The sequence below is a fragment of the Trematomus bernacchii genome, unplaced genomic scaffold (genome assembly GCF_902827165.1).
Source record: "Trematomus bernacchii unplaced genomic scaffold, fTreBer1.1, whole genome shotgun sequence".
Taxonomy (NCBI): domain Eukaryota; kingdom Metazoa; phylum Chordata; class Actinopteri; order Perciformes; family Nototheniidae; genus Trematomus; species Trematomus bernacchii.
In genome coordinates, this window is record NW_022988050.1 from 16,392,250 (window position 1) to 16,418,129 (window position 25,880).

General features: G+C 44.2%; 1 protein-coding gene across 1 annotated transcript in view; it reads right to left on the bottom strand.

Annotated features, from left to right (window-relative positions):
* Positions 1-25,449, bottom strand: part of htra1b (HtrA serine peptidase 1b) — a 41,343-nt gene extending 15,894 nt beyond the window's left edge. The window contains exons 1-4 of the mRNA XM_034119069.1: positions 24,814-25,449; positions 5,145-5,244; positions 3,986-4,100; positions 3,777-3,866 (exon numbers count right to left, since the gene is read on the bottom strand). Of these exons, the coding sequence (XP_033974960.1) occupies positions 3,777-3,866; positions 3,986-4,100; positions 5,145-5,244; positions 24,814-25,273 (765 nt within the window). The 5' untranslated portion in view covers positions 25,274-25,449. The remainder of the gene's footprint in view (positions 1-3,776; positions 3,867-3,985; positions 4,101-5,144; positions 5,245-24,813) is intronic.
* Positions 25,450-25,880: the final 431 nt, after the last annotated feature.

Consider the following 25,880-nt stretch of genomic DNA (forward strand, 5'->3'; position numbering starts at 1 on the left):
CAAGTCATTTCTGTAGTACAGTTTTCTCATGGTTTTAGTGTGCATGTAAACCACAACCACACATGCTGAGCAATTTGAGGTTTTCTACAGAATCTCAGCCCCTGAAGCTCCAGTTACACCCCGCTGCTCCGCCAAAACACGCTGAGGAAAACCATGATGGTCTCCGTCTGACAGGCAAACATGAACTCACATCCTGCAGCGTCAGCTCCTGTGTGTGTGTCAGCTCATTCTACCCATTGGACATCAAATCCAAAGTTAAAACCAAGACACACCTATCTGAGCTCAATTCAACTTGTCAGCATGTTTTACATTGCTAATAACAACAGCAGACATTTTTAAGACAAAATAAATACAATCCGTCAAAAATATTGGAGACTGTATTAGTTAATGGGGAACTCAATTTCTCAATTATTTGTCATGCCATACATGAAAATGAGAAGAACTGAGAATGATAAAGAAACAACCAGAAAATTGTGATTAAAGTGAAGGCAATTATACGGTGGCCGACAGGTGCAAACGCGTACAATGGCGCAAAACATTTATATTAGAAGACACGTGCTGCAATATCAAGAACAATGCAAATATTTAAAAAACATAAATGTGCCAGAACGCATGCAAATGAAGAAACATCTTCACCAACTTGACAACTCATGAACAGAATTAAGAAACATGTATCTAATCGAACATGAATCCTCAATAACATTTTAGTTTTTGTGGTTGTTAAAGCTTCTGTCAAATCATTTGTAAGGATTTTCAGTGTCAAACTGCGAAGAGATTCAAATACCTTTTCTACCTGACAGTAAGACATCTCCGAGGAATATTTGATATGCAAATGTGACGTTCAGAGTGTCTGGCTATCATGTATATGGTGATGTTTCTATTCTGTGTCTTTTACCCTGTCGAAGCAGACCTGCTGATGGCATTTCAAGATGGCAGGAAGGATGTGTGTAAAGATTGCATTAGCAGGTCTGAACCAGCCCCCCAGAGACAGGAGGAGGTATGAAGACAGTTCAGTGTTTCTTAAATCAGACCTACCTGGGTCAGTCTTATTTTAAATTGACCCTACATTTTAGTGATTGATGAGGATGGAAACTGTATTAGCTTTAACTTCTAAGGTCCAATCCAATTACAGTATAGCTTTGAATAACCTGTGCAGGGTATTTGTGGATCTTCAAATACAGCCATTTAATAGCTACATTATATGACTTTAAAAGACACTAAGTTTTCTCAAATATTTGTATATGTTGTGGATCTGAATCCAGGTCAGGGTTGCGTAACGCATCCTGTTTGCCTTCGTAAGCACAGCTGGACTTCATTTCTCTCATTCCCTTAATACCATTGCCTGTTTTCTCTTATATGGATCCACAACTTCAATTATCTAGCTTAACACAAGGGAAGCTTTAAATACAACATGGAGGGAGGATTTATCGAGCCCTTTATTCTAATGCTTGAATCTCACATCACACTTTCTATTTTTACCCTGGAACTGGACCACATTCCCCTGAAAGTGTCTGACCTTGTGCATGATTTTGCAGTTCTCACTGCCCAGCGTCTCGTTATAAGTGAGACATTTCTTATTTTTCCATTGCATATATTTCGTGGAAATAAAACGTCCAGTCATCCCTGGAACAAGACAAAGTGCTGCAATAAATAAAAAACCTATTTTGGCATCACAATTTGACTTTTTACCCAGGATCTGGACCAACTTTCCCTGAAAATGTCTGACCTTGTGCATGATTTGGCAGTTCTGACAACCAAATGTCTGGAAAAAACAAAGACACAGTGACCTTTTTATTTTTCCAATGCATAAATAATGTCCAAAACCTCCCTTCCTAACTGTCCAGACATCCTTGAACCAAAACAAGTGCTGAGATAACTGAAAACACAAATGAGCCCACATGAAACGCTTCTTAACCCAATCCACAGATATCTATTTACATGAGTCATGGTATCATTTTCCTGAGGCGCCCAAAGCACACTGAGCTAAAATAAAAAAACAGGCTTTCCAATTAGGGAATGCTCACGGATAGCACATTTTCCAAAAAGGACCTGAATTTTATTTGGATAACAAAACAATAGTCTGTCGGAGAGGAGGTTATAAAAGGAGAGGGGGTCACTAGAGGACAGACATCAAGAAACGATCCAGAGGAATGTATCATCAAACAGAACCAGACAGAGAGAAAGATCAAATATAATAAGAAATTGAGGCAGTTTCTTGATAACTCCTTTTGATTAAAGGGATTGTTCTGGTAGTGTCTCGTATGAGGTACTTATACAAATTCAGCGAAGTCAGAAGTAAAGCAGCTAAGTAAAGAACTGCTGTGTTCATTGGCAGCAGCAAAACATAGGTTTTTACAACCACCTAAAACATAGACCCACCTAAATAAAATGTATACCATCTGTAGTGTACGGCATATTTATACTCTATTGGATTTCGGCCTGATCTTAAAAACAGCTGCTCCATACCCAAAGTACAGTTGAGTACATGTAGGGGCAAGTTATACGGCTTTTTGATGGCAATGTAAAGCAGAGTGAATATTTAATGTATATATATAGCGTATACTTAAAGAATATAGCATATACTTGAATAAGGGGTACATTGGAGAAGCAAGCGCGAGTAATGTGGATCTTTTTTAAATAGTCCGACCAAAAACACAGAGCGCAATGTTGCCAAATCTTTCCTAACACTGAAAGAATTACAACAATAACAGCCTCTCCCTTTAGGCATAACTCCTAAATCACTATGAACTTTAACATATCATAATGAACGTAAGAAAAGATCATTGTTAGTACTCCGTTACCGGAGTACCGCCGTTTGTAGGAGACTCAGCATTACAGTCCTGCCACATAATGTCTTTCTTCTTATTTTTAATCAATGTAAATATAGCATTGTCATCATTACAAACACTTTCTACTTTTGTCATGTGCAATATTAACTTGCAATACCGTAAAAGATGTCCCAAATTGGGATCAATAAAGTACCTATCTATCATCAGCCACTACGCTTTTTTGCACTATTACAATACTGCTCATCACTGTACAGTTTTTTACATTAATTATTTGACCATCTGTGTTTCTTGGAGTGGTTTAATTTACTCTTTTTACTGCACTGTTAGTATACAGTCAATTGTTACTTTTTATTATTATTCTGCTGTGTTTATTGTATCTTTGTAACCCTGGCACAGCGATTTCCTTCAGGATAAATAAAGTCTTATCTTATCTTATTTAATAAAAATGTTCCAACAAACATTTCTCACCATAGCTGTTGACAGGTGGGTATTTTTCGTCCTCTTTCACGTAGTATACTTCTGTGCTGCTGTTCCTCCAAACTGGGGGCATCCAAGCTGTTAATTTGTATGGATAAGTACCTTACACAACTAACTTCAACCCTAGCTATCAATTTAAGATGAATCACTTCCTCAAGTTTGGTTTTGTGTTGTGATCTTTGGACTGCACATGAAAAAGCATATTTATTGCCCCAAATGTACAAAAAATAACAAAATCCAACACATAAATGATCAGTCTACCAGCTCTGGGTCGATGATAATCACTCCCAGAAGTCTTACAACACACGATTCTTCCTCTGAAAATGCTCCACTTAACAACTTCAAACACTTGTGCAGACTTTGAAGACACAAGAGAAACGCAATGCAGATTTCAACATTTCACAATAACGCAATTTGGAGGTCAAACCGAAAGGGCGGAAAAAAGGAAAACGGGGATAAAAACCACTCAGTCGTCTTTCCATCCATCTATCTCTATCTCTCTTTACTCACCGGTACAACAATCTGGATCAGAGCGATGTCAGCCTTCTCGTCCACATCTTTGATCTTAGCGTCGTACTTGGCTCCGCTCTTCAGCTCCACCTGGAGGAAAAAACAACCATAAAATACATGAATAAACATAAAAACACTATTCATAACAAAAACACTACGAGTATGATTCTCTTGCAATGTCTTAAGTCCAGTAGGGCTGCTAAAAATACCCTGACTCGGTGCTTGTTGGCCACCACGTGGGCGTTGGTGACGATCAGTCCGTCTTCTGATACTATAAACCCGGAGCCGCTGGCGACCGCCACCTCCCGCTTAGAGAACGCCATCCTGAGTAGAAAGAGGTACGATCACTTTCCTGACTCATAGGCACAAACAACGTGAGGTCATCAATCCAACTCAATAACATACATAAATGTGAACTAAACTTCTACACTTGCTTCAGTAAACTGCAGGTGTGTTCGGAGGAACCCAGGGATGACACATTTAATGGATGTAAATTGTAGTTTTGCAAGACTTTGGTCATAAACCGAAGTGTTAATCATGTTCAAATGTTAAAACAGGATGGAAAGTCCTCCACAAAGTTATTACAATAAAGGAGGAGGATATGAATCTGTAAAAATCTGATGACAAGACATCCAATATTTCACAATTTGTCAAATAAAGCTCTGGAAAAAAATGAAGGGACTGCAGCATTATCAGTCTCTCTGGTTTGACTATTTACAGGCATGTATTTGAGTAAAATGAAATGTTTTATTATTTTATTCTATAAACTAACAACATTTCTCAGACACTGGAATGAAATGGCTGCCATACATGTAGAGATTGAGATTTGAGAATTGTTTTTACTGCTTTCTTCATTTTTTTACAGAGCTGTATGACACGCCCAGATACATGACACTGTAATGTTGTTTTTTCAAGCAAACATCATTGATTGATATTCTACTTCCCAATTTTCCCATTTGACATATGACATGTTCAACTGTATCAGTTCCTTCATGTGTGCACACTGTGCCTCTCCTAAAAAGTTCTTAGGTTTAAAAAAACCTAAGAACTAATTAATTAAAACTGCTTTTGTATTTAAAACTGCTGTCCCAACGTAATAATGATAATAGTAGCAACCTCATGGTGTTAAGAAGAAACGGGAATAAATCACTAAAGTCAAAAAGAATGTGAAATGCCAGCAGACCATAATTTGTATTAATGGCAATATTTGACCACCAGGTAATGTTAGATGCAAGTAACACAATAATAAAGACTATATCATTGGCCACTTATTTAATTTGAGTCTTTCGCTCTATTTGAACCCTTAACAGTAGAAAGGGAGGTCAATGTTAGGATTGTCAGGAAGTTGGGTCAGGTTGTTTTTCTTACTTGCGGTACAGTTCAATGTGAACGACAGCGGGGGCGATCTTCTCCACCACGTCAGCGATGAAGTTATACTTGAAACGAAGACTGTCAGGATTCTGCTGACCTGTAGGGGAGGGAAAGATAAGATAGGTGTACTTTATTGATCCCAATTTGGGAAAGTTTTGCGTTGCAGCAGTATAAAAAGACAAGGCATTGTACATTAGAGAATTCAAAGACTAGAAATAAACAATTCTAAATGTAAACATAGAAATAAAATAGCATTAAAAAAGTAGAAAATATACATTCAATTGAATATAAATGTCCAGTTATCCAAGAGAAGCTATGGAGCAGAGAGCACAGTAAATAACCTTTATCACATACAATACTGGATCTTGGTTTGTTTGTCTTTGCTTGATATACCGATTCGTCTTCACACACTACACACATTACTGATTAACTGTTTTTTTTTACTAATTTCCTGTTAAGATCACTGTACGGATTGCGGAAAAAGGTAGGACCCAAATGCACACTACAAAAAAGGTAAAAAGGTCTATAAACAAAAAGCGAGCTTTATTCAAAAGCCGATGACAAAAAACATGACATGAACATAACGGTAGCACAAGGAAGAAACATACCCGAAAAACTGACCGTGACTGACATGGAGGAAGACAGGAAAAAACAAAACAATGAACCGACGGGGAACACAGGAAGAGACAAGACTAAATACAGGGAGGGGTAATCAAGGAACAAGAAACAGCTGGGTAAAGGAGGGAGAAACACAAGGGCAACAGGTGAACACAATCAGGACGGGTCTGGGTCGACAGCCCAGAGGCAAGGCATAGGAACAGAAGGTAGTCTCGGGCGGACGACCCGGGGACAAGGCAGAGTTCATGGAGGCGGTCTCGGGCGGACGGCCCAGGGGCAAGGCAGAGTTCATGGAGGGGTCTCGGGCGGACGGCCCGGGGGCAAGGCAGAGTTCGAGGAGGGGGTCTCGGCCGGACGACCCGGGGGCAAGGCATAGTTCATGGTGGAGTTCTCGGGCGGATGGCCCGGGGGCAAGGCAGAGTTCGAAAAGTCAGGGGGCCGGGCTCGAGGGCGAAGACCACGGCTGGGGAACTCAGGAGGCCGGGCTCGAGGACGAAGGCCGCTGGGGAACTCAGGAGGCCGGGCACAAGGTCGGGCAAGAAGGCGGCGATGGGATAGCCCCGGAGGACGACGTACGCCGCAATGGGACCCCTCCAGTGTCAGCTGGATCGCCGGAGCACTGGGATTGAGAGCAGGAGCTGGTGGGACCCCTGGCGGGACAGGCGTAGACGGAACTCTGGACGGAACATGGGCTGGTGTCAGTGGGACCCCGGACGGAGCAAGAGCTGGTGTCAACGGGACCTCCAACATGACAGGACATGGTGATGGTAGGAAATCCGGCGGAGCAGGTGTCGGCGGAACCCCCAACAGGACAGGATATGGTGTTGGCAGGAAACCCGGCGGAGTAGGTGTCGGCGGGACCCCCAACAGGACAGGATATGGTGTTGGCAGGAAACCCGGCGGAGGGGTAATCAAGGAACAAGAAACAGCAGGGTAAAGGAGGGAGAAACACAAGGGCAACAGGTGAACACAATCAGGACGGGTCTGGGTCGACAGCCCAGAGGCAAGGCATAGGAACAGAAGGTGGTCTCGGGCGGTCGACCCGGGGGCAAGGCAGAGTTCATGGAGGGGGTCTCGGGCGGACGGCCCGGGGGCAAGGCAGAGTTCATGGAGGGGTCTCGGGCGGACGGCCCGGGGGCAAGGCAGAGTTCGAGGAGGGGGTCTCGGGCGGACGACCCGGGGGCAAGGCATTGTTCATGGTGGAGTTCTCGGGCGGGCGGCCCGGGGGCAAGGCAGAGTTCGAAAAGTCAGGGGGCCGGGCTCGAGGGCGAAGACCACGGCTGGGGAACTCAGGAGGCCGGGCTCGAGGACGAAGGCCGCTGGGGAACTCAGGAGGCCGGGCACAAGGTCGGGCAAGAAGGCGGCGATGGGATAGCCCCGGAGGACGACGTGCGCCGCAATGGGACCCCTCCAGTGTCAGCTGGATCGCCGGAGCACTGGGATTGAGAGCAGGAGCTGGTGGGACCCCTGGCGGGACAGGCGTAGACGGAACTCTGGACGGAACATGGGCTGGTGTCAGTTGGACCCCGGACGGAGCAAGAGCTGGTGTTAACGGGACCTCCAACATGACAGGACATGGTGATGGTAGGAAATCCGGCGGAGCAGGTGTCGGCGGAACCCCCAACAGGACAGGATATGGTGTTGGCAGGAAACCCGGCGGAGCAGGTGTCGGCGGGACCCCCAACAGGACAGGATATGGTGTTGGCAGGAAACCCGGCGGAGCAGGTGTCGGCGGAACCCCCAACAGGACAGGATGGGGGGTGTTTCTCAATCGCGAGTAAAGCTGCTTCAGAGCCACTATTTCAAGCATACTACGTCATCGAGTGCCGCCGAAGTACTGTTCCAATCTCCAGCATACTTGGAAATCTACCGAGCCCGGCGTACTCCGTTTGGAGAAATATCGAGGCTGCACATGAGTAGACTCCGCGGTCTTAAAATCCCCACAATGCTTTGCGCACGGACCAATTTCCCCAAATCTGTGACGGAAAATGTAAGGCGGGGCCTCTCATATGACACACACCTGCACACTTGCTAGCCTGTTCCACTCTTTGTTTTCCGAATGCCAGGAAGTATTCTTGCCTCGCTTCTGAAGCAAGATGCTCGGCAGACATGTGCTACCAAGCAAGCATACTCGCGATTGAGAAACACCCATGGTGTTGGCAGGAAACCCGGCGGAGCAGGTGTCGGCGGGACCCCCAACAGGACAGGATATGGTGTTGGCAGGAAACCCGGTGGAGCACGTGTCGGCGGGACCCCCAACAGGACAGGATCTGGTGTTGGCAGGACATCCGGCGGAGCAGGTGTCGGCGGGACCTCCAACAGGACAGGATCAGGTGTTGGCGTTTTTTAGAGGTCGTTTGGAGGCCCCGTGGACCTCCAAACGCAAGGCGGGATCCCAAAAAAGGGTCAGAAAATGTAGACTGGCTCTCAGGGCTACGTGAAAAAACCCTGAGCCAGTCAGGCAACGAGCTCCTCAACCATGGCATGTTAGACACCTCCATTTGTGCCTTTTTGAGGATAGCCTCTTTGTCCCTTCTTGACGAGGTTCCACTCCACTCGGCATAATAACATTGAAGGGAAAAATCTAGATCGAACAGATCTATCTCAAAATCATCAATATCCGCTGGGTCCATATTTGGTCAGTTCATTCTGTTAAGATCACTGTACGGATTGCGGAAAAAGGTAGGACCCAAATGCAGACTACAAAAAAGGTAAAAAGGTCTATAAACAAAAAGCGAGCTTTATTCAAAAGCCGATGACAAAAAACATGACATGTTTTTTCAGATACACCAGGGAAACTATCGACAGGGAGGAAAACACACGGAGAAGGACCAGACAAGAAACAAGGAGGAAAACATGAAACAGGGAGAACAGAACAGCAAAATAAACCCAAACCTAGACATACAAAACTAAAAACGTGACATAACATAAGAATCGTGATATTTCCTTACTGTACTTTAATTGGAAAATAATCATGTGTGGTCTCCTTGTTTTGTCTGCGCTTGAGCCAGAGCGTGACACACACACCCAGACAAAGCATTCCCATTCCTGGCTCTCCACTTCATCAGCACATGGTTACATTTAGAATGTTCAGAGGCTGCACAGTAAGCGTCAAATTCTGTTGCCAATCTAGATCAAACATCTCTTTTTAAATGTTGTGCTACAACGTTATGCATTGGTGTCTATGAGACTCCTTAGTTTAATCTGACTTTTTGGTGCAGCTTGGTGAGAAACCACCTCCAGATGTGGAGCTCAGTGTTTGAACTACAGGTCTGAGAGCAGCTGCAGCCTGTCTGCTGCGCCCACTGATACTTATAAAACAAAGGAAGTGACTCAGAGCCGCAACAGATACCAGAAACAGAGAGATAGCAGGAGGGGAGTGATATACTGTAAGGATGTTTACTGAGAAAACCCTAACGGTCAATGTGTCCCCTAAGATAACCCCAATTCACTCCACCAATGTCTTTCCTTTGTCATTCTACTGTTCATCGGAAAGACCTGCTGGGACCATTCAGGAGACTTTATACTGTTTGTTTGCAGCACATGATACCAGATTTTAAGACACTATTACACAAATTCAATAAGTGTTTACAATGAAATCTCGGACCAATCGTAAGCAATTACGAAAAAACGATGCCACTTAACTAACTACAGCAAATAAAAGCACATCAACAATGGTAGAAAAAAGTAAATTTACTCAAGTACTGTACTTAAATACAATTTTGAGATACTTGTACTTTACTTGAGTATTTCAATTTTTCTACTTTTTACTTCTACTCTACAATTCAGAGGTAAATCATGTACTTTTACTCCACTACATTTATTTTATACCTATAGTTACTTTACAGATTTGCATTAATGATGTGAAATATAATCAAGTGTTGAATCAGACTTTAGTTCCACCTGGAGTAAATTCACAAGCTACCCTGCAGTATACAAAGTCATTCAAACTAGCTGCACCTTTACCAGCTTTGAGAACACTTTAATGATCAATCATTATAAAACATATCATATATATTATTCTGAAATTGACCAATCTGCACAATGACTACTTTTACTTTTGGTACTTTAAATATATTTTGATGCTAATACTTTTGTACTTTTACTTGAGTAACATTTTGAATGCAGGACTTGTATCTATCTATCTATCTACTCTATCTATGTTAGGATGGCGTGGAAGGGTAGGACCCAAATGCAGACTATCAAAAAGGTAACAGGTCTCGTAACAAAAAGCGAGCTTTATTTTAAAAGCTGATCAAAACAAGGCATGAAACAAATGGGTTGTACAAAAAACTGACCGTGACCCACATGGAGGGAGACAGGAGAGACAACCGTGACTGACATGGAGGAAGACAGGAAAAACCAACAATGAACCGACAGGGGAACACAGGAAGAGACCAGACTAAATACAGGGAGGGGTAATCACAAGACAAGACACAGCTGGGGTAAGAGAGGCAGAAACACAAGGGCAACAGGTGAACACAATCAGACACACCAGGAGAACTAATGACAGGAAGGCAAACACAGGAAGAAGGAACAGAGAAGACACAAGGAGGAAAACATTTCAAAACAAAAGGTGGAAAATGAAAACATAAATACAAAACCGTAACAGAACCCCCCCCTCAAGGGACGGATTCCAGACGTCCCAAGAAAACCCCCAAAAGTCCAAAAAATTCCAGCAGGGTGGGTGGAGGGGGTCTGGAGGACGGGTTTGGGCTGACAGCCCAGGGGCACAGCGGAGGACCCGGAAGGGGTCTCGGGCGGACGGCCCGGGGGCAAGGCAGAGATCAAGGAGGGGGTCTCGGGCGGACGGCCCGGGGGCAAGGCAGAGTTCAAAAAAGGGCGAAGACCACAGCGGGCGAACTCAGGGGGCCGGGCATGAGAGCAAAGGCAGCGGCTGAAAGCGTCAGGAGGCCGGGCTCGAGGGCGAAGGCCACGGCTGGGGAAATCAGGGGGCCGAGCTCGAGGGCGAAGGCCCCGGCACTCAGGGGGCCGGGCTCGAGGGCGAACAAGAAGGCGTCGACGGGACAGCTCCGGAGGCCGGGCAGGAAGGTGCTGACGGGACAACTCCGGAGGACGGGCAGGAAGGCGCTGACGGGACAGCTCCGGAGGCCGGGCAGGACCCGTTGTCGGCCAGACAGGAACCAGAGCCGACGGAACAGGCGTAGACGGGATCCTGGACATGACATGGACTGGTGTCAATGGGACCCCGGATGGAGCAAGGGCTGGTGTCGACTGGACCTCCAACGGAACAGGACACAGAGTTGGCAGGACCCCCGGTGGAACAGGTGTCGGCGGGACCTCCAACAGGACAGGACACAGAGTTGGCAGGACCCCCGGCGGGACAGGTGTCGGCGGGACCCCCAACAGAACAGAACATGGAGCTGGCAGGACCCCCGGCGGGACAGGTGTCGGCGGGACCCCCAACAGGACAGGACATGGTGTAGGCAGGAAATCTGGTGGAGCAGGTGTCGGCGGGACCCCCAACAGGACAGGATCTGGTGTTGGCAGGAAACCTGGCGGAGCAGTAGTCGGCGGGACCCCCAACGGGACAGGACATGGGGTTGGCAGGACCCACAGCTGAACCCCCAACGGCACATGACACAGGGTTGGCAAGACCCCCGGCAGAAGAGTAGTCGGCGGGACCCCCAATGGGACAGGACATGGAGTTGGCAAGACTCCCGGCAGGAGAGTAGTCGGTGGGACCTCCAACAGCACAGGACATAGGGTTGGCAGGACCCCCGGCAGAAGAGTAGTCGGCGGGACCCCCAACGGGACAAGACATAGGATTGGCAAGACCCCCGGCAGAAGAGTAGTCGGCGGGACCTCCAACGGCACAGGACATAGGGTTGGCAGGACCCCCGGCAGAAGAGTAGTCGGCGGGACCTCCAACGGCACAGGACATAGGGTTGGCAGGACCCCCGGCAGAAGAGTAGTCGGCGGGACCCCCAACGGGACAGGACATAGGATTGGCAAGACCCCCGGCAGAAGAGTAGTCGGCGGGACCCCCAACGGGACAGGACATGGAGTTGGCAAGACTCCCGGCAGGAGAGTAGTCGGTGGGACCTCCAACAGCACAGGACATAGGGTTGGCAGGACCCCCGGCAGAAGAGTAGTCGGCGGGACCCCCAACGGGACAGGACATAGGATTGGCAAGACCCCCGGCAGAAGAGTAGTCGGCGGGACCTCCAACGGCACAGGACATAGGGTTGGCAGGACCCCCGGCAGAAGAGTAGTCGGCGGGACCTCCAACGGCACAGGACATAGGGTTGGCAGGACCCCCGGCAGAAGAGTAGTCGGCGGGACCCCCAATGGGACAGGACATGGAGTTGGCAAGACCCCCGGCAGAAGAGTAGTCGGCGGGACCTCCAACATCACAGGACATGGGGTAGGCGTCGGCCATAGAGCCAACAGGACACGGGGTGCTGGAGTCGGCCGGACCACCGACAGGACACGGGGTGCTGGAGTCGGCCGGACCACCGACAGGACACGAGGTGCTGGAGTCGGCCGGACCACCGACAGGACACGAGGTGCTGGAGTCGGCCGGACCACCGACAGGACACGAGGTGCTGGAGTCGGCCGGACCACCGACAGGACACGAGGTGCTGGAGTCGGCCGGACCACCGACAGGACACGAGGTGCTGGAGTCGGCCGGACCACCGACAGGACACGAGGTGCTGGAGTCGGCCGGACCACCGACAGGACACGAGGTGCTGGAGTCGGCCGGACCACCGACAGGACACGAGGTGCTGGAGTCGGCCGGACCACCGACAGGAGACGGGGTGCTGGAGTCGGCCGGACCACCGACAGGACACGAGGTGCTGGAGTCGGCCGGACCACCGACAGGACACGAGGTGCTGGAGTCGGCCGGACCACCGACAGGACACGGGGGGCTGGCGTCGGCCGGGGAGCCAGTACTGGAGCCGAAACTGAAGTCGGGACCATGGCTGCTGGGACCGGAACAGGGGCCGGAACCATGGCCGCTGGGGCCAGAACTGGGGCCGGAACCATGGCTGCTGGGGCCAGAACTGGGGCCGGAACCATGGCTGCTGGGGCCAGAACTGGGGCTGGAACCATGGCTGTATGGGCCGGTTCTGGAGCCGGAACCATGGCTGTGTGGGCCGGTACTAGAGCAGGCACCATGGCTGCTGGGCACGGAACCGGAACACGGAACCATGGCTGTGTGGGATGGTACTGGAGCACGGTACCATGACTGTGTGGACCGGCACTGGAACACGGAAACATGACTGTAAGGTCCGGTTCTGGAGCAGTGACTATGGCTGCTGGGCACGGAACAGAAGCCTGGACCCTGGCTGTGTGAGCCAGGTAATGGAGCACGGAAGCATGGCTGTGTGGGCCGGTACTGGTGCACGGATCCATGGCTGTGTGGGCCGGTACTGGACCACGAGCCGGCCTCCCGACCTTGCGTTTCTCCGAGGCCCCCTGGAGGCTCCGTGGACCTCCAAACGCCAGGCGGGATCGCAAAAAAGGGCCAGAGAATGGAGCTGGAACCACTGGAGCACGGGCTGGAATCTTGGTCTTGCGTCTCCTAGAGATTCTTTGGAGGATCTGTGGGCCTCCCCAGGCCTGGTCATACCCCAGGAAAGGGTTAGAGGCTTCGGACAAGTCCTCAGGACTACTTGTGAAAAGTTGTAGCCACTCAGGCAACATGCTCCTAAGCCAGGGCTGGCGAGCAACCTCCTGACGTGCCTCCTTCAACGCAGCCTCTCTACCACGTCTAGAAGAGGCGCCATTCCAGGTATAAAAAATGTACTCCAGAGAGTACCCAAGACATTCTGCCTGTAGAGCAAAACGATCCGAGTCTGCTGAGTCCAAAGCTGGTCGGTTCATTCTGTTAGGATGGCGTGGAAGGGTAGGACCCAAATGCAGACTATCAAAAAGGTAACAGGTCTCGTAACAAAAAGCGAGCTTTATTTTAAAAGCTGATCAAAACAAGGCATGAAACAAATGGGTTGTACAAAAAACTGACCGTGACCCACATGGAGGGAGACAGGAGAGACAACCGTGACTGACATGGAGGAAGACAGGAAAAACCAACAATGAACCGACAGGGGAACACAGGAAGAGACAAGACTAAATACAGGGAGGGGTAATCACAAGACAAGACACAGCTGGGGTAAGAGAGGCAGAAACACAAGGGCAACAGGTGAACACAATCAGACAATCAGACACACCAGGGGAACTAATGACAGGAAGGCAAACACAGGAAGAAGGAACAGAGAAGACACAAGGAGGAAAACATTTCAAAACAAAAGGTGGAAAATGAAAACATAAATACAAAACCGTAACAATCTATCTATCTATCTATCTATCTATCTATCTATCTATCTATCTATCTATCTATCTATCTATCTATCTATCTATCTATCTGTCTATCAATCTGTCTATAACTTTATTGACAAACATAAATGATACAACAGTGGTTCTGTAAATATCAATACAAGAATGTTAACGCAGAAAGAATAACTGACAATAATTATGTGTATTGTCGCATTGCTCATCACTAAGCCCTACACAAGCATTTCAATGTTATGTCATGAGTCCTGCAACTGGTCCCATTGTGTCTAGGTTAACAGGTAAAGTTAGTAATTGATTCCTCTTCCATCAGTAACTTACACTGTAAAAACTCAAACGTTGACTTTAATTTAGAGTATTATGTCAACAGATCTCTCATAACTGTATTAGGTTAGTTGAAAGCAATAATATTCAGTTTAAGTAATAGGTTCAACTTAAAGTGGACCTATCATGCTATATTTAAATGATATATTGTAGGGCCATACCTATATAAGGTATATTTATACGTTTCTGTTTTCAAAATACCAAACAGATCATGCATTTTAGCCATGCCTCATTTCGCTCTATTTGCTGTTCTCCAGCCCTGTTTTTGCAGGGGGCTGATTCTGTGAGCTGCAGCTGACCACGCCCCCCTGCAGGAGAGGGGAGCCGCTCTGATCAAGTCAGAAGAGGGGGAGAAAAATAGATCTCCATCCTCCGTGTTTTACTATAGCCTATTATTATATAGAGTCGTTATTCATTTGTTTTAAAGCTCAATAAATAACAAAGAAGACCTTTGACCGGCACTTTTCTAATTTTGTCCGGAAGATTTAAACTTTAACGGACATCTTGACCGGCGAAAGAAACTGAAACTGAAACTCTGCCGCACGGTCCCCTCGTTCCTTGGAAGAGGCGGAGAGGTGGGTGTTTGTCAGTGCTTGCCTCGACGGGGAGGGATTGCATTGAATTAAAGCAGCAGGAGCAAACGCTTGCCTCGGGGGAGGGAGAAAAAAAGCCACAGCGGAGAATAAACAGAAGGGTAATCATGGTAACCATGCGCGGGAAGTCTTCTTCGCTGCTTTTATGGCAGATAACAGCGCCACTTACAGGCCTGGCATATGTACTACAGCGTCTCCAGCGCTTTCGAGCGGCAATGGCCGGCTGTGGCCCAACCCCACATTCCCCTGATAGGTGGAGAGTTGGCCCAATAGCCATAGCACCACCGTCCTGACGTCAGGACAGTGTTCAAATCTGGATCAGTTTTTATCAGCAGCCCCTTTTTTAGAGATTTGGGTATGGAGGAAAATAGAGAGGGTTGTGTTTTCTGACACTTGGTGAGTTCCCTGGAACACCGGGGACACATATTCATGTATAAAAGACGTACAAAAGTGCATTTTGCATGATAGGTCCCCTTTAATATTATTGCTTTCAACTAACCTAATACAGTTATGTGAAATTTGTTGATATAATACATTGAATTAAAGTAAACGGTACAGTTTTTTCAGTGTACTGTTCGTGCCTCTTATGCAGCTACACCCAAATACCTTTCATATCAGTGTTTTTACAATCTGAATCACATCAAAGCCAAGACCCAGGAAACAGGAACAGGAAAAGTTTTTCATACATGAACTGGCTGATCCCACGCAATTATTTTAAATCTAAACTCTGTATTTACTTATTCTCTGTACAAGCCAGAGGAAAAATATGTAATCATTGTCTAAATCTGATATGCATTGATTGAAGTGTACACATTTGTACTGACTCAAACCAAATCAAATATTATTATTCATTAACACATATAAGAGTGTTCATTTTTTCATTCAGCAAAAAACAAGAGAGAACTAAGTGCAAGTGAAGACATGTCACAGATCAGCAGGAACGCACTGCACAGTGTTTGAGCTCAGTAACATATTTTCAGCTGGCATCAGATCTTTGATCTTATCAAAGTCTTTCCACTGAGCTCGCCTATCATAGCGATCACCTCTTTCCACTTAATATCATTATTCTTCATTCAATCTCAAAAAGAATGTCTGGCGGTCAGCTGTCAACATGTTCACTGGCTGGGATATAAACCAATGAGAGCCTGTTCTTTGACTTATGAAAATAATATGTGACCCGCTCTATCGAATTCAGTCGGAAGTCACAACGGCTCATTTCAAAATAAACGTGGATTTGCGTAAAGAAATATTTTTTCGGGGTTCGGGTATTTTGTTTGATTTTAAATAAACAAAGTCTTGGCTTTCAGAATATGAAACTTTTATTTCCAAAATCACACGATAAATAAATGTTTGAAGCTTGCAAAGGGAAGATGACAGCTCTCCCTCGCAACTCCCATTACGAAAATGAACTAAAGTATTACTATAGTATACTATAAGAGTTGTATAGTATCCGATAGTAAGTTTGTAGTGTTCTATAGTATTTTTCACCAGCTATCGTATTACTGTAGTTTTTTCTATAGTGCCATTTTATTAGCTATAGTAGCCCTATAATATTTCAATAGTAATACTATGTATCTAGATCTTTGTAGTATTCCTATATTATTTTAAATAGTATAACTATAGTATAATATATAGTGTTTCTGTAGTTGTTTTTTGAACACACTATAGAACACTCCTATAGTAATAGCATGATATTGTCATAGTGAATGCATATTATTACTATAGTGTTTGTAAAAGTATTACTATAGTTTTTTTTTTGGTGTTTCCGTATTAAGACTATATTATTTTAAACTATAGTATAATATATAGTGTTTCTGTAGTTGTTTTTTGAACACACCATAGAACACTCCTATAGTAATAATAGTATGATATTGTCATAATTAATGCATATTATAGTGTTTGTAAAAGTATTACACTCCTAGAATGAATGTGTCATTTCTTTTAACACACTGCTGTGTCAAAGGCAATTCACACATTCAGTGTCATTTCTGAACCATTTTACACACACGTGTGTACATATAGAAAAAATAAAATGCACATAGTCAACACATTAGTGTCCTGCCCAATCACGGTTGAGTTATTTCAAATGTATCATTTTTCAACTGTCCAACTGTCCATCAAATGTCCCAACCATAGACTGCAAAAATAAATAAATCACAAAGGTCCCAACTGCCATTTCACCCCTGGCTGCTGTGGAGGATGGATGTCAGCGGAGGAGAGTCTAACACTAGGTAAGTGTTATACAGAAACAAAACGTTTTTAACAAAGTGAGCAGATATATTGTCATAATGTGAGCAAGCTAGGGGTCTAAATAAATATGTTTTGCCAATGTTGAACAGCTAACTATTGTTTGAGTTTAGCTGCCTGGATGACAATTATTTTCCTTTAGGCCGTTCTTCTTCTTTTTTATTATATTTATTTTATTTTAACTTAAAGGTGGGGTGGGTAAGTTTGAGAAACCGGCTCGAGATACACTTTTTGTTATATTCCATGGTATGCTCTTAACATCCCGATAGCAATGAATATCTTAAAGGAGAGGTGTCATGGCCATTTCCACTGATCATAATTCCATTGTTGAGGTATACTAAAATAGATTTATATTGTGCAATTTTCCAAACTCACATTGGTTTCTCATACAGCATCTCTGTAAACTACGTGTATTCACTGAATTTCACTCTCTGCCTTTAACGGCTCGTTGGAGCTCCAATAGCTCCAGCCCCCACTCTAAAACAGAGAAGTCCATAGAATTTGCAGGGACAAGATACAGTACACAATGAGTAGATGTACAACAATGTAAACAAAACTTCTGTTTGTCCTCTGACAGTTATGAAGCAGAAGCTTATCTGCTTGTCTGACTGCTTCTTCTGCAAACACTTTACTGCAGTAATTACATCTGAAAGCTGTTTAAAACTGACCTGTGGTATGTACTGAACACACAGAGAGATGGGTGCTTTTCTGACTATGTACATTCATATATTAACATTATTCCTGATTAGGACTGTCACCGGCATCAAAATCACAATTCTGTGAATGAATCAACTTTCTTTTTCTATCGTGATTGAAATTACTATCACACAGAATCATATTTTTCACATTTCTTCTTTTTTATTATATTTATTTTATTTTAACTTACTGTAAAGGTGGGGTAGGTAAGTTTGAGAAACCGGCTCGAGATACACTTTTTGTTATATTCCATGGAATGCTCTTAACATCCCGATAGCAATGAATATCTTAAGTGCTTTGACAAAAAATCCATACAAAAATGTCATCTGTGGAAGCCGTAGTACTGTAAAAAGCACGACCAATCATTTCAGCCGGCCCGGCTAAAATAACTGGATGGCCTACCTGCCTGTCAGCCTTCCATCTGTGCACAAACTTATCTCGTGCCCTCATTGGTCATGTGCACGTTCGTGTGTGTTGGAGGAGGGGCTCTGTAAGGAAGTGGCAGATTTGTTCCGGCTGTGTATTTTCAAATTCTAGCGCACTCGAGCTGGTTTCTCCAAAATTACCTACCCCACCTTTAATGTAGCTTACACTCTTTTCTGTGACCATCATTCTTCAATCGGCATTATATTGATAGCATTAGCAGCTATATGTTTAATGCTATCTAGCTACTTTGGCTATGTTTCATTGTTCGGCCAGATGTGGCGGGAAAGTGCGAGTGAGACCGACAGAGGCTGCGTTGATATACAGCCTATGGTTGATATACAGTCTCTTACAGTGCAAATAAGTAACTCAGCACTACAGTTATGTATTAGTAGTAAGTGTACACTACAGTTTACCTGTTTCTGACTAAAAACATCAGCCACTACTCTATACTTGCAAATATTATATTGTGTAGAAGGGAGATTTCATATCTGCCTCTTGTCGCTACGGCAGTTGTGTATGTGAGACGCAGCGTCACGCACGGCACGTCAGGCCTTCCCTTCCGATTATTTGATTGGTCGGAACCATGGATGTATAATAGAGAGGCGAAGTCCCTCCCCTTCCGGTTGAGCTCCATGGGACCTTATTTCGGAAAAGTTATTCATTGAAGTCAATGGAGAGAGAAAGATTATCTTTCGATCCCGTTTGAATTGTGCCACGAATTACACATATGATGTTTGTCAATTTAAAAGATAATTTTACAAGTCAAAAAAATAAAAATGTGTCGTAAAACTGTGAAGTAACACTTTTTTTGTGTGAAACCGCTCAATGAACTACATCTCCCGTCTCGTGACGGCCGTCACGTTGGCACATTTCACTTCTTTCTTTCAGAATGAGGCGAAAAGTATTAAAAGAGGTGAAAATCACTACAAGTCTGGGCATGTTGAGAGCTGTACAAAAGGGGAGTTAGTCGGTTCCGTAAGAGCCAGCATGCGGGACCGGGATTCTGGGATTTGTAGTCTTTCTAGTTGCGTATTTTTCATAGTCTTATATTTCAACAGTTTTACGACAAACTGTGACTTTTTTGACATGGAAATTATTATTTAAGATTGACAAACATCATATGTGTAATTTGTGGCACAATTCAAACGGGATAGAAAGATAATCTTTCTCTCTCCATTGACTTCAATACAAACTTTTTCCGAAATAAGGTCCCATGAGTCCCACCGGAAGGGGAGGGACTTCGCCTCTCTATAAGAACGGAAGGTAAGGGCCGGCGGGCTTTCCTTCCGACCAATGAAATCGTTGGAAGGGAAGGCCGGCGGGCTTTCCTTGACATGTCCCTGACACAGCGGACTGCGGGTGTAGTATAGAGTGAGTGTAGCGTGCATTACTGTGTTTCACCACACATTAATTAAGAGGGGCGCTGTTTCAGTCTTTGTAAAATACTCACTGACAACAGCGGAGAGATGTTTTTTAATACAAATAAAAAATATAAAGAAATACCCAGCCAACAGGAGAAAACGCCACTGGAGGCTGAGCAGAATCTCCCCTGTGCTTCTCTAGAAGTTGTCTTTATGGGTGAAGTTAATTAACTTAAAATTACCATACTGCTTATAACTTATATAAGGTGTGTATTAATGGGTTTAACTAGAAGATGATAGATGATGGCATTTAATTTAATCTGGCATAATATGATTAGTCAACATCAGGATGAATTTGTCTTTGTCTTATAATTACAGGAAGCGGGAATGAGCAGCAGGAATCTGTTAAAGTCCTTGCAATTTCATTTAAGAATGGAAAGGAAATTAAAAGAAACATCTACAGTGTCCAAAGCACAAACTATCTCCTGGAAGTAACAGGGGAATTTGGATTTGTCCTTGATAGGATTTTAAAATACAACACAGACTTCCAAGAGTTTATAGATATTGATAGAAGTGAGAACATAAGTAACTTTGACAGATTCCAAGTGCACTTTTCTGAAGCACCGGATCTTCAGCCTGTCCTAAGAGAAGTCTGTCAAACTCAGGTATACATTTTCCTTGCTTGTTAAATTGTGTTTAAAAAAATCACACAGGCCAGAACTTTACTTTATGCTGTGCTTGCTCTTATTGTTTTGTTCAGCCTACACAAAAACCAGTTCTTCTGAATGGCCTCACTGATCTACTTTTATAGAGCATTTGATGAACTGCAAACTAATGGCATTCTTACTGAGAAGACCAGGCTCAAACTTGTCAATGTTTGCATCTCTGACTTGGTAGAAAGGCATGGGTTGTAAGTATATGAATGTGAAATGTGTTTATATATAGGGGTTGGGACACGTTTTCCCTTAATTTCATTGCCCAACCATTTCTGTTTCGGGCCTGAAATTGTTCTTGTCAATTTTTGACATTTAAGTTATTCATATTCATATTCTGTGAACAAAGTATTTTATTTAGTTAATAAAGTCCCTATCTTTCAAATTGAAACTGTATAATTCTGCATGAATGTTGCACCAATTTTTTTTGGAGAACAATAAAAGTATAACAACAGTGTATCTGCGTATCACAGTGCACTGAGATTTGTGACAAACTGTAAAGCATTAACCCATCACTGTACACTGTATGCAAGGGCTGGTCTGCCTTCACTAACTGTACTGAGGCTCAGTCACTGGTACATCTTTATCTACAAAGCCATGTTAGGGAAACTTCCATCCTACATCTGCTCCCTGATCTCACGGCGAATTGTAAGTGGCTACTGCCTGAGATCGCATGCTGTGGTTTTATTAAATGTGCCAACTGCTAGGACTGTCTTAGGGAAGATAGCATTTAGATGCGCAGCTCCACTGTCCTGGAATAGTCTGCAATTGAAATGGAAACTGAGCAATCTGGTGCCACTAAATGTTTTTAAAGCTCGGTTGGATGCTACTCAATCGGAAGCTGTTGGTACCTGTTCATGTGGATAGTTATTGTAAATTGTAATCCCTGTAATGATGCTGTATGATGTCCTTTTTGTTGTTCTGTTTATGTTTTTAATGTTTCATGTGGAACCTACTTGAGCAGGTCTCCCTTGAAAAAGAGATCAGTGATCTCAATGGGATACACCTGGATAAATAAAGGTTTGAAATGAAATGAAACAGTATATTTTTGTCTCTGCACATAATTTTATAGACTTGAACAATCTTTATATGCAGAATTCTCTACATAGAAGGAAAAGATGAATAGTTGGTTGGACAAAGTGGCTTGTACTATAAGTGAAGTGTGTCTGTGTGCCATTTGGTGCAAAAGTTGTTTTGCACTTTGGGTGTGTGGTTTTGAGAATTGTGTTTAGTGTTTTGAGAAAATGAGCCTTGTTGTCAAAAATGTGTTTTAGCAATTGAAAAAAACTGTAAGAACGAGAAAAGTTTTAACATATATATCGTTTTTTGTAAACACATGACAAATGTGGGGACGTTAGAGCATCGTCCTATGTGCGGGGGCTGAGCCCCGGACAGCCCCGGCACAGTTTAACCCCTGAGTGGAGGTATGCCCATTATTTTGAATTTGTCAGAAGAAAGGACAGGAATGTGACGGTAAGGTGCAAACTGTGTCCAGGCCAGAACCTCTCCAAGCACCTGCAAATGCGACATGCTAACGAAGTAGCTAAAGACCCCCGAACCCAGAGTGCCGAACAATATAATTTTCTGCAAATTATGTTATTGCTCAAAAATAGCATTATAAAAATGTGTTCTTTCAAGCCATAATGTGAAAACATCATAACAAAGAATTGCTGTTAGCCTATTGTATTACTCAGAGTGTTTAAAAAGTCCCTATTATGCTTGTTGGGGTTTTCCCTTTACTGTCATTTGTTATATAGGTTTTTGTGCATGTGAATGGTCTGCAAAGGTTAAAACCCCTGTGTTTCTCCCCCACTCCCCCCGGGCCTGAAACGGCTCCATTGGACTCCTTTGTTTACTTATGTAACATAATGACATCACTATGTAACACCTGTGCTCCTATTGGCTGGCGCTCCGACACATTGTACGTGAGGCTAAGGGGCGGGACATCTCTTAGCAGTAGACAAATCACAACAGAGCCAGCCAGCTAACCAATCAGAGCAGACTGGGCTCTGGTTTCAGACAGAGGGTGAAAAGAGGTGCTGCAGCAAAGGCAGTATGAGAAAAATAAAGAAACATGTCGCAGTAGAGGCACAAAATACAATTATGAACCAACAAATTAGCATAATAGTGCAGTCATGTAATGTGTAGGGAAAAGAAGAGAACTGAATTCAGCCAATCAAACGAATGGAGAAATACTTAATCCTCAAACACAGTGCCAGTAACAGCGGAACATTTACTGAGGTCAAAGATCAACTCTACACTGAGTCAGAGAGTAAAGCAGAAGCAGGTAAATGTAGTGCCATACTGTCTCTTCATGCAATTTGTAAACGCAGAAAGATAGTATGAATTCTTCTTACAAAAAATAAATGAGCTGATTATTTATTCAGTATTTTGCATCAATGTTTGCATCTGCCACTCTAAAATCTAAAAACAGATAGTTTACTTTGTAGGATGATGAGCAGCGATGGAACTTATATGTGATTTGTAGTTTGATAAAACTGTTTTCCTAGTTCTACACTTACAACATCGCCAAACAGTTTTTAGTTTTAATGAAAATAAATGGCTCTAGAATGCAGCCCTAAAACATGAAATATCATTAAAGGCTTGACCGGCCGGAAACAAATTCCTCTAGTTTCTGAAATAGTTGAGTCACCAGGCAACCGTGTTTTGTTGATGCTGTATCCAAGCCTGTCAGTCTAACAAAGAGTGTGCAAGTCTGTACAGGAAGCAGAAACAAATCAAGAACAAATACAAAATTGATCCCTCCAGATCCAGACTTCCGTCCTCAGCTCAAAAAGTTCAAATCCTAAGAAAAGTCCTTCCCTCCTAGTTAAACCGATCAGAAGTGGGAGGAGAGAATATTAGGAAAGAAGAGAGGAGGAAACGGGAGGAGAGAAAGTGGAGGGAGAGGTGTTCGAGGAGATGAGACAGAATTAAAAAGTGACTCAAATAATGGGAGGAAGGAGATGAATTAAAGAACAGATGGAACTTTTCAAACGTATAAAAGTTGCAAAAAAATGTGCTAAAGCTGTGTGTCAGATTTAAACCATCCGCTGTAGCCCATTCTATGGGAAAAGTGCACATCCTGCTGTCATGACACACATGTGGACTGCAGAACACAGAGGTCAGAGAGGTCACAGAGGTTTTAGATGGGAAGTAGTGTTAAATAATATGACATTGTAACTTAACACTGGCCACAACCGTGTCATAGAATACTAAAATGTGGTGATGTGTCGGTCGCGAACGAGCCGGCTCCAAGAGCCGGCTCGTTTTTATTTTTATTTGTATTTATTTTCACTATGTTATTTATTTATGATTATCCTTGGGCTCAGCAAAGATTTGATGTCAGCTGTTGCTGTCTTTTTTTCTATAGTTAATACTGAAATAGAGCCCTGCTGTTTTGTCAGGGCCTTTTCTTTAAATATAATTTTAAAATGTCGATACAGTAGCCCCTTTTTTTAAATGTCTATGCTTAAGTTTTTATAGGTGTTGCTATCTGCTTTGTGTAGCGTGGTTCTACAAGCAAGTCTGTGCATTCATTGGGTGGTATCAGAGAGATACAAGGGTCTGTAAATGCAATGAAAACAATTGGCCACAGCAAATAATTGATATTAAACATGTAATTTTTACTTTTGAATACTTCAGTACAAAGGATGTATTGAATAATTTAAGTGATATATGTGTATATAAATCATTAGTCAAAACAGGGCTAAATTTGATTGAAATATAAAAGGTATTATATGTGGTAAACTGAAGAGCCGTTTGGGAGCCGAAAGAGCCGGCTCTTCTTGGTGAGCCGAGCCAAATGATCCGGCTCACCAAGAAGAGCCGGAATTCCCATCACTACTAAAATGCAAAGTCACAGTAGCTCAAGCAAACTTATTTACTTCTCGTTGGTTTTACAAAACGCAAGATCTACTGTACAGAATTTAATTTCACTCATCTTGATCTATTTTACATGTATTTAGTTTACTTATCTCTGCATTTACCTTCCCATTGGTGACTTGAAACATTCTCTTGCACTGTTTTTATTGTCTTGTCTATATTTATGCTGCATTGGAGGTGCATGAGACTAAGGATTTTCATTGCCAAAACGTAAATCTTGTCTTGCTACCATTTTATTGCCTTAATTTGTCCAAAAATCTATAAAGATTTTAGGTATATGAGAACATGAAGTGGAGTCTGCTGCTGAAATCATCAAGTTCAATTTCAAAACACAAACACACACACACACACACACACACACACACACACACACACACACACACACACACACACACACACACACACACACACACACACACACACACACACACACACACACACACACACACACACACACACACACACACACACACACACACACACACACCTTTCCCGCAGGTTCCTCTCTGGATGAAGATGACCGGCGGCTGCTGCAGCTTCATGGCCCGGTTGCTGACGCGCTTCAGCTCGCAGATGTTCCGGTACGAGACGCCGTCACTGCCGCACACCGGATCGGACACGGTGCACACGCACACCCCGGGCTTGCCCCTGCGCCTGACGGTGGCGGACACCTCCACGCCTTCGGTCACCACACACTCCATCCCCTCGGCGCACTCCCGGTCTCCGGTGCCGCCGCACAGCTCGCCCTCTCCGGACATGCACACCGGGCAGCAGTCGCAGCGGTCCAGCACATCTCCGGCCAAACAGTCCGCGAGGATCGGCGCACACTGCGACTTGTCACACTTCTCTGTGCAGCCGATGGCGAAGCGTTTGGCTATCCGAGACCCGAGGATGAGACCCGGGCAGACGAGCAGGGCTGTTACGCAGAGGAAGAACTGGAGACGCATGGTGGGACAGTCCTGGAGAAACTCACAGAGAAACAAGTAACTGGACTTGGAATGAAGGTGAAATGTTGGTGCACTGATGCAGAGTGAAACTTCTGTGTCGGTGCTGTCCCGGTTTATGAAAGCTCCAGGAGAAACACAGGAGGTGATTGGTGGGCGTGTGTGACGTCTGCCAGAGGAGGGGATGGTGGAAATGTGTTTATGGGACTCAAATTGTGCATGATGCAAGGAAACTGCCATTACTCAAGTATTGTGCTTAAATGTAACTTTACAAGTACTTGCAATTAACTTTAGTAGTTCAATGATATGCTACTTTATACTTGTATTTGCCCAAATTTCAGAGGGAAATATTATACAGTTATTTCCAGTGAGAATTATTTTTCATTAGCTCAAGTTACAAAAAAGAAAACATAACATTTATGATGGTTCCTCAGACAAACTGTAAGATGCTTTATCACAAAAACATATGAAACAAGATGTGATTTACTTTTACAGAGCTGTAGTGTTTCCTCTTGTTAGACTGCTCGTGTCAGTCAGCTATCTCTGTAGAGTTTAATTAAAACATATCAGATTCTTTTTTCGTCATTCAGGTTTTTATTCGTTGTCCGTT